Here is a 10,360-nt window from a genome sequence, read left to right on the forward strand (position 1 = left end):
TCTTAAATCCATAAATCTCAGGCCAGGTCTTTTAAGATAGAAATGCGATACTGTGGTTCAATTTCGTTTTTATCCTTTTCCAAGTTTCTTTAAATTTTTGTTTAATAATACTAGGGCCTACTACTAATAGTAACAATAATAATCACAATAATGATGATGATGATGATGACGATAGTAATAATTGATAATAATATTAATTGCAATTAAAAGTGAAGAAAATTGTGCTAAATGCGAAAAAAAGTTGTGATTTGTTGATTATAATATAGTATATATAGTTAAAGCTTAGTAAGTTATAGTTAGGCCTAAGTTGTCCTGGATATTAAGTAGATCCCTAGTAAAAGATCATGAGAAATTTGTTGGCGTTTCATTTTGACTATAATGGTGATGTGATGATGACGAATTTTACTATATAAAATTGTCATTTCCGGCCATCTCGAGAGGTACTATTTCCTCAAATGTTTTCACCTCAGGCCCAGCCATGGTGGGGCTGAGGTGGTTGTGAAATCACGTTTTTGAAGTAGGCCTATGTAAAGTACATTCTCAAATACAATGTTTTTAAGCTTTGTTTTCTGTGGTATATCACACACATTAATAAGATCTCTACGGTTGTCAAAAATCCCTGATAAAAGATCATGAGAATTTTTTTTTTTTTGCGCTTCATTTTGACTAATGGTGATGTGATGATGATGAATTTTACTAAAAGTGTCATTTCTGGCCATCTAGAGGTACTATTTCCTCAAATTTTCTCACCTCAGCTTCAACCATGGTGGGGCTGAGGTGGGTGTCAACTCATAAAATGCCCTCCCCTCCACCTTTCAAAATACACTGTTATTTTCAAGGAGTTATTTCAACTCACCATGGGGAGTAAGAACAACTCCCTAAGGGAGAGTAAATTATGTGGGGTTATTTTAACTCCTTAAATGGTATTAAATTAACTCAATGGGGGGAGTAAAATTTAAAGTTACTCCTATACAGAGTTATTTTCACTCCACCCTTATATAAGGTTATAATTTTGGAGTCAATTTTACTCCAGTTATTTGGTTGGTTGGGTTAAAGTAACTCTATATTTAGAGTAAAAAAAGAGGAGTTAAAATAACTCATCCACTTGGAGTTAAATTGACCCTCAATTATAGAAAATCTGTGTTGATAGATGAGCAATTTTTACTCCAATGTTATTTTACTGCCAGAGTTGAGCAATTGTGCCTCCATCTGTGATTCCATATTCTTGTCTTGTTTAACATAAAATTGTGCCAGCATTTCTCCACAATTAGATATATGCTAACTAACACAGTAATAATAATAAAGAATGTTATAATAAATAATTTAATTAATAATACAGTACCCTAATTTTATAATGTAATAATAATGTAATCATTCTGCAATGTGGTATTACTATAATAATAATAATAATTAGTAATGATACTGTTATTAATTTATAATATTATTAAGATGCTGCCATCCAATCCCAATTGAGAAAACTGCACAAATTTAGTGTGTATTTGGCCCCATTTGAATAATGACCAAGAATTTTATTGTAACCAAGTTGTGAAACAAGTTTATAAAAACTAAAACTACTAGATTTGCTGATCATATATATTTGGACATTCAATATGCACCCAATTTTCAGTTTATTTATTTATTCATTGGCATCATTGCCAAGGAGACGCAAACGCAAGAAGCACACTTGCACTGGAAGGATGTGCGATTTAATTCAATTTTTTAATTAACTTCATATAAATCGTATTCACCATTCAAGCCATCTAGGTATAATCATAATAATTCACCTCAGCATTACAACAAAATAATATATATGTAGCAATTAAATAAAAAATATACAGTACCGATCGCGGGCAGTGCACTTTTTTCATGCAGGGTATCACGTTCCACATCCTCCACCTCCCTGCGCTGGCAAAACCAGCCTGCGGTGTTCAAAGATTATAAAAAGAACATTATTATTGATTTAAACCTACCAGCGGTGCCAGTGAGCATGCAGTCTGGACTAAGCACACAAAATGCAAGGACTTTTTTTGTACAAAAAACATTTTTGGTTCATAGCTAACAATTTCAGATAAGCCTAAAAGGTAAATTTGCATTAGAATCATCGAACATTATCATCCATTTCAACAGAAAATGATATTAAGCCTACCACACAAATTAATTAGCTTACAATTTCAGATAGGGCTAATAAAGGTAAATTTGTATTAGAATCATCAACATTATCATCCATCTCAACAGAAAATGATATTAATTAGCTTACAATTTCAGATAGGGCTAATAAAGGTAAATTTGTATTAGAATCATCAACATTATCATCCATCTCAACAGAAAATGATATTAAGCCTACAAGACAAATTAATTAGATCACTTTAAAGTATTATTTATAGGTCTACCTATATATATTATATTGACTTATGTCACATATGTCAATACATACAGGTAGGTCAATACATAGGTATGCATAAAAGGAACATACTGTACTGTCAGACAAATCTAATACACAGTATATTTAAATTATTTTCCAATATCTTAATACATTATAGGTAAATTTTTTTAATTAGAAAATTGGAAAACGTGATGTACTACACTACTGGTAGTAAACTCAGAAATAGTCATGCATTTATGGAGGCAGAAGTCTGTACTATACAGCATGCCAAAAAAGTAAAAGAATATTTAGCCTGCGGGCACCACAGCTTGCCTGCGGGTACCATGTACAAAAAAGTGCGCTGCCAGCGATCGGTACTGTATTACTCATTGATTATAATAAGTTCAAAAAGTAATCAAAAGTCTATCACATTTATTAGAAAACCATGCTTTTGTCTGTCACTGATTAAACTACCGTAATGTACTTTGTCATTAAATTAAATGTCACTGCCAAATTGCTTATTTATTTGGCTAATTGTTTATTGGAATACTATTTGTAACATCTTTAGACAGTTTAAGAAAAACAAATCACATAATGATATCCACAATGTAGAGTTTTAAAAATTGTTACATTTGGTTGTACTTTGAGTTTTGTAATAATAATTATACAGTATAAACTTCAATATAACAAAATAGAGTAATAAGTTAGTAGCGCCAATAGTTACATACCAAAAAACGTATTTAAAAATGTCAATTTGGTTAATTGTTTGGTTTGGATTATGGAGAGCAATTTAAAAAGTACATTTTCATTAAACTTTTCATTACCTTGCAATGTCCCTATGGAAAATAGCTCAGGGTGTTCCTATTTTAAACATGGCTACAGGATTAATGCATGCTCACGTTTGATTACTAATAAAATCCTTGAAGGTAAGCACCATTCAATAAAGCACCATCAATAACAATTATTATACAACGCTTGTATATATTCTATTAACGTGATTGGTTGAAAACAGGTCACGTGAAATTGATTTAAAATGAATATTCCGTGGTTATTTGAGTACTAGTCAACAATCGTTGAATAGTACTTTTTCATCTCCAAGACGACAAAAATCTCAATGCAATGCAAGCTAGAAAAATTAGCCTAGCCTAGGCAACCCGCACGTCAACAAGGAGTTGGTCATTCAGTAGCCCTCGCTCCGTCAATAAAATGGCAGGTCCATTTGGTACTGCACTGGGCCATTTGTACTTTTGAGCGAAGAAGGTTTGGAGGAATTACTGAATGAAAGTTATGCCGAATCAACAAAAAAGGAAATAAAATATGCAGTTAACTGTATACAGTATTTTGCCAGCTTCAGCGGTGAGGATTTGAGTCTGTTATTAGCCGAACCTGAACTTGATCGATTCTAGGTCTGCCTTAGGCCTACACTAGGCCACTTTTATGCCGACCTTCGAAAGGAACATGGGTCCTTGTATTCAAAGAAGAGCATGCAGGTGATCCGGAGAGATAGAGCAAGGTGTTGTATAAAACAAATAATGTATGTTTCTTATTCGTACAATGCCTCGGCGAAATATTGGATGTCCTATTCAACTCAGCTACGCCTCGATGAATAGAGAACATCCAATCTTTAAACCCCACGAAATATTCTACCCTAATGCACTCATAAACATTCCTTATTTTGTATAATAAACCATCACATACACATGTATTTCCAAAGGTCAGTGGCTATTGGTCCCTTGAGCTACATGAAAAATAATCATAACAAAAATACAGAAGAACTCTGTTAAGGGGACACCTTAGTGACCAAAAAAAAAAAAAAGTGCCCATTTAATAGAAATATGTAAAATATAGTGCAAAAATATAAATACTTTAAACGTGGACCAGATACAGGACTATGTATAAACCTCAAGGCAGCAACAACATACTGTATGCTGCGTTTCTCCATAAAGAAAAATTTTAAATGTTAGAGGATGGGTTTAAATCAAATCAATTTGTGGCATAACGACGAGTCATAGGAAAGAAAGTGTTGGGGCCCCATACTGTATAGTAATCGATTACAGGTGTCACAAAAGTGGCCCCTATACATTAGAATATCAAACAATACCATAGCCTGATAACTAAAATTTAATTTGAATTCTCTGAAAATCCAGTAGCCTATTACTTCATTATTTCCGACAAGGCCAATTTAAATTTCAGATTGTAGTAGAGCCTGCCTGTGGAACATTTTGGGTCGGGAATTGTTATTGTATAAAACAAGTGGTGTTGTGGGGTTTACTTAGGACATTTGTGAGTTAGAAACCTGGAATATTGTTTTAATTTGCCAGTTTTTGTGCATTCTACAGGACCATAATTTCAAGGGTCATGTTTATTAATAAAAGGGATATCAGGGGCCCCTTTCAACTGGGAGCTCGGCCCAAGAGCCCGTAGGCGTTACGCCCGTAGCCATAGCAAGAGCTAGGAGTAAAGGACCAGCCACTGCCGAGAACCATAGGGTAAAGCTCATCCACAAAAAATCTTAATTGACTAAATGTTGAATAATTAACACAATTAACAATAACGAAATACTTTAAATTAGTGTTCAATCAGAGAACCTCTACAATCATGGAGTCCTGTAAATATCGTGGCTAAAGCCGGCACACTCACAGCGTCGCACAAAGGTCGTACGACCGTCGAATCAAACTCCGCTCCCCGTTAGCATTTGACGATGCGACATCGTTTGCTCTGTTGCGCATGCGTTGTGGCATTGTATTCTCTTTAGAATCGCATTGGCCGACAACCGTCGGAGGCAGTGAGTGGCTGGCTTAAGTGAAATTTACACTAGACACGATAACAACACGACAATGACATATCATCGCGTTGTTTACATTCTTCAACACTGAGCGCATTTTTACCGTGTCGTTATCGTGTCTAGTGTAAATGTAGCTTTAACATGTACTAGGCTTTTGTAAACAAGCCCTTTTTTATCCATTTGCGAATGTTATGGTAATGGACTATATAACTCAATGCTGATCAGCCATCTTTAAACTATTCGTATACCAAAATTGGAGATAACTTCAATCCTTTGCGAAAACTAGTCTGTAAAGTATCTCAATTTTACAATGTGGCTATTAAAACTATTCACGATTTTGTCAAATGATTATATAAAACTATCACCTTATTATCTACTGTATTCAAATGTTTCCATTATATTAGGAAATGCAAATAAGCGATCAAGTAAAAATTTAAAACACTTGCTTGAAACATTCAAAGCTATATAAAATTGAAATCATGTTTGAATTTATGTGATATCAGTCTAATAATTATAAATTTAGAAATATGTCAATTTTTGAAGGCTTGGGTGCCAAATCTTCTATTTTTCAAGATGATCAAATCATGATCCAAGTTACAATAGCTTCACAAACCCAACTGTTTGCTTTTGATTCACAAGCCAGTTTTTGTTTACGCTATTGAAGTTAACTACTACAAGTACTTTGCTGTCCAGTACTGTAAAATCAATTGTCTAAAAAAGCAGATAAGTGTACCAGAAGAATAACATTTCTCGATGTGAAAAGTATTGTTAAGAGTTCAAATCCGGCTGGGAGTTGGCTACCTGTTGAACTTCCTCATGTACTGACGACGGCTGGGAGTTGGCTATCTGTTCAACCTCCTCATTTATTGACGGTGGCTGGGAGTTGACTATCTGTTCAACCTCCTCATCTATTGATGGCGGCTGGGAGTTGACTATCTGTTCAACTTCCTCATCTATTGACAGCTCTTCTTTTTTTACCTCATGCTTTTTCTGGTGAAGGGCTAACTTGTCCTTGCGACTAAACTGCTGACCACAAAAATGACATTGGTATGGTTTTAGCCCCGTGTGTATTCTCTCATGACGCACTAAATGACTCCGACCTATGAAACCCATTCCACATTCCGAGCAGACGTGCGGTTTTTCGCCACTATGGATTTTTGAATGAGCTTTTAGACTTCCCTTACCAGGGAAGTTTTTACCACACTGTTCACACTGGAAGAAGCTTCCACCCCGATGTGTCTTTTCGTGACGTATGAGATGTTCTTGCCGGCTGAAGCCCTTACCACACTGATCACAAAATGCTGATTTCAAGCCAGAATGGCCGACTTCGTGCCGTAGCATGTGACTACGTCGCTTAAACCCTTTACCGCATTCTCCGCACTTGAATGGCTTATCAATCGAATGCGTGAGCACATGTGCTTTTAAATCATCCACTTGTTCAAACTTTTCACTACATTGTCCGCAGTAGTGATACGTGCCATCGCCTTCATGAGATTTCGCATGCCCTTTCATTTCTTCCTCCGTGGTGAATTTCACGTTGCAGTCATCGCATTCGAACAGAGCAATTCCCTCATGATTTTTCTCAGTGTGTTTCGTCATGTGCTCGCGTCGTGTAAAACCTTTTCCACAATGGCCACATTTGTATGGTTTTCTACCAGTGTGGATCAACTGATGTCTAAGCATGTGACTACGTCGTGTGAACCGTTTGCTACACTCAGCACATTGGTGAGCTTTCTCAAGCTTGACTTTTTCTTGAGATACGACTTCAAGGTTTGGATCAGGTATATCCTCCTCATCCTCACAGGGAAAAGACATGGTGCCTAGTCAATCTGTCTGTATGTGGCTATTTTTTAAAAACACGTAGTTATTATCTTATCACTGCACTCAAGCCTCTGTCAAATGACCCATTGTGGTCTACTTTTCCTGTAAAGAAAGCAGGTAAAAATATTAGTTAGAAATATGATCCATATAAATGTACACATACAGAACAATGTTAAATATTTTAATTATCTGACAATGAAAAATATATAAAGAAAATATTGGATTATACAATAATTTCTTAAAATTAAATTAAAATGCTCCATCAGCAAGAAGTTGCTGTGGGCTCTGGCTTTACTGCAGCAATTTATTCGTCTACAACAACAATCAACAGGTTTATTACATTACAACAGTTTTATTGTTCTTAAGTGTAAAATCTGTAGCTAGGCCTAAAGCTTTGTCTACACTATCAAATTTCATCAAAAAATGTGTCACATAAAATTTGATGGAACATAGAGTTGAACACGTTCAACTTTTTTTGATACAGTTTGATGACATGTGGTATGACGTCATCGTACCCATATATGGGCACATCGCATTTTTTTTGTTACAAAAAATATGATAGTGTAGACAAAGATTAAGCCTGGGTTAAGCAACTTGACAGCTAAAAGCTTGCTGTTGATCCTGGGGCTTACCACAGCAGTGGAAGACCCTTTCTACAGCAATTGCTGTCGGTGCTGTCGGGAAATTCGAACTCTGTGACATCAGTGTGTTTCAAGTGCTACCTCACATTGATTTAATATTCTAAAGTATCAACCTGGCTAATGGACCATTCCGCTACAGTAAGCCTCGCCCCTTGGATATTGTTGCTAAGGTCACACAAAATTTTTAAAATAAAGTTCTCTGAAGGTTAACTACAGAATTTACAGTACGCTGTAGTTAATGTGTTATAGGTTGTAAAAACTGTATTGAGTAAAAAAAATCATTTGAAATTGTTATTTTTTTTTTAATAATTTAATCTGTAGCTTCCAGGGACCATATTGGACCTTATTATGAAATGCCCCTCCCCCCCCCAACTTTTGAAAACGTTCTGCCGCCATTGACTTTTAACTCTAGGCATAGGCTGGGTCTACTACTACTAAGAAAGTACTAACTATTATAGCCTAGCCTAAAGAAAGTAAATTCAGTGTAGGCTACAGGTAGGAGGCCTAGCCAAGCCTTTAAAATAGGCCTAGGCCCTAAACTAGGCCTAGGCCTAGGCCCCTCCTAGGGCCTAGGCTAGCCTAATAAATCCGAAATAATTATCGCCACTGTGACATTAAGCAGAATTCTACTTTTAATTTGTTGTCATGGTGCAATGAATAAATACATACATGGCCAAGCTCAAAATTAGATAAATCACGAGCCTAGGTCTAGGCCCAGAAGCTTCCAAACAACCACATGATGATCAAGCAATGGATGGAAAGATTTCTACCGTCTTCCCTCTGTCCTTTAGCTAGCTACCTGCAGCCTAGGCCTAGCCTAGCTGCTGTAGATAGTGTAGATAGGCTTAAAAGGTAGGTATCAGAGGAACCTCACAACTACAAGTACTGTGATTTCATTTGTTTTACAAATACCTGCTTGATGACAATTTGAAGAAGTTTTGTTAAACGTTTTATGTATATTTTGTCAATTAACGATGATGCTTAGAAAATAGCTTTGTAAATAAATTCTCCAATCACTAACTCGAAATATCCACCATTGTGTTGTGATTTTGATTTTTTGACATTTGGCCTCTTTCATTCTACGTCATTCTCGACGTTTTTTTTATTTTTTTTTTTTTTTTTTTTTTTTTATGATGATGATGATAATAATAATAATAACTCAATAATAATATAATACTGCATCATTGCCAACGTACATTTCCCTACGTTTGTCAGGTACCAAGGACACCATAATGAGACTAATTAGAGGACCAGTTACCACAATAAGGGAGTCGGGCGTTCGTCGGGAGGAAAAAGAAAATGTATTTCAAAGCCCGTAGCCAAGATTTTGGTAGGGGGGTTCTTTTTGATACTGAAAGGGCACTTGCGAGCACCATTGAAAGCACTTCATGAAAGGGGGGGGGGGTTCGTTCGAACCAAACGAATTCCCCTGGCTACCGAGCTTGTATTTTGTAATGCAAGACTGTAGATTATGCTAAATATAGCCTTTCAAATCTCTAAATTGGCCTTTCAGGTTCTGGGATGCGCCTGGCACCGCCCACAGTCCCATTTTCTAGCGTCTCTGGGAAATCGGTCCTCGTCAGGAATACTCTTCCCCCTCCCCAGGCTCCAGTTGCGATCACACACCTCGTTGGACAAATCTGGACCTACACACAATCAACGTTATCTTCGTCGATTCAGGCTGGTCAAACAACAGGCCAGGGTTAACAACTTCTGGGACAGGCTAAACATTCTGGTCTTATTTATCTTATTTATTTTATAAAGTCGGCATATTTATATATAAAAAGACATAAAGAAAGAAGTACAAAAAGACAGCTACAATCGACTCAAAATTATAATAGTTTATTCCATTTGTTTAAATATTGAGAGCCATAATTTCTTATTTAAAGTTAATTCTATTGGCTTTTGCAATAATCTGAATTTTATTGTACCGTATACAGTATACTCGCGTATTCAGTCGAGGCTTAAAATAACAATTCAAGATCGAAAACACAGGGGCACGACAATTAATTAGCAGTGACGGCGCCAGGATTTCCCCGACCGGGGGGGGGGGGGGGTCCGCCGGGGGGGGGGGGGTGTCCAGTGTCCCCGACGGGAGGGCTGATGTCCCCGACGAGAAAAAAGTGGGAGTGGGCGTCGCTAACTAAAAACATGTTGAAAATGGTCCATCCGAAAATATGACAATTTAGGGGTTTCAAAGGCTTACGGTAATCGATTTTAGAGTTTATTAAAATGTACAAAATACATTATAAATTTTTTGATTTTTTTTTTCGCCCCAACGAATTGTGGTTTTTCTTCCCGGGGGGGGGGGGTGCTATAGCCCTGCCTAGCTCCCCCACCTCCCCCGTAGCGCCGTCACTGATTAGTTCTAAATCATGTTCATCTTTGTGCGGACCGTCTGTAAACACGGGGAAGCCTACTCTGCAATGAAGCTATATGCCTGTACTACTGTAATTTTTGTACACAATTAAGTAGGGGAAAATAAAATTTAAGAACTCATAAAATGGTATTATTTTGGAAGATTAGCTTGCATTTGGCTCTGTTTTCAGCCAGCAGCTAGGTGCATACTGTATTAAGACAGAGCAGAAAAAAATTCCGACGATGAAACACTGGGGGTAGTCTTAATTGTACGTCCGATATACAAAAGTCGTCCAAAAACCTTCTAAAACTCGGGTCGTCTTATACGCGAGTAGCTTCTACTGGATGGTTCACCTTTAAATATGGTTCAATAAATGAATGAATTAATAGATA

General features: G+C 36.6%; 1 protein-coding gene across 2 annotated transcripts; it reads right to left on the reverse strand.

The window, feature by feature from the left end:
- Positions 1–4,067: 4,067 nt before the first annotated feature.
- LOC117114142 (zinc finger protein 436-like) lies at positions 4,068–8,655 on the reverse strand. 2 transcript variants are annotated; one of them, XM_033257698.1, is made up of 2 exons: positions 8,522–8,655; positions 4,068–7,070 (listed from the first exon to the last, which is right to left on the reverse strand). In XM_033257698.1, exon 2 carries the CDS (start codon positions 6,960–6,962, stop codon positions 5,916–5,918), a length of 1,047 nt encoding a protein of 348 aa, XP_033113589.1. In that variant the 5' UTR covers positions 6,963–7,070; positions 8,522–8,655; the 3' UTR covers positions 4,068–5,915. The 2 variants fall into 2 exon arrangements, with proteins under 2 accessions (XP_033113589.1, XP_033113590.1); XM_033257699.1 differs by lacking the exon at positions 8,522–8,655 and adding an exon at positions 8,279–8,515.
- Positions 8,656–10,360: the final 1,705 nt, after the last annotated feature.

Source organism: Anneissia japonica, unplaced genomic scaffold, assembly GCF_011630105.1.
Source record: "Anneissia japonica isolate Jap-2015-1 unplaced genomic scaffold, ASM1163010v1 scaffold287840_len1291095_cov163, whole genome shotgun sequence".
Classification (NCBI taxonomy): domain Eukaryota; kingdom Metazoa; phylum Echinodermata; class Crinoidea; order Comatulida; family Comatulidae; genus Anneissia; species Anneissia japonica.

Bases quoted from the DNA above. Each gene is read 5' to 3' on its own strand.
- LOC117114142 (XM_033257698.1), bottom strand. From the start codon at position 6,962: ATGTCTTTTCCCTGTGAGGATGAGGAGGATATACCTGATCCAAACCTT.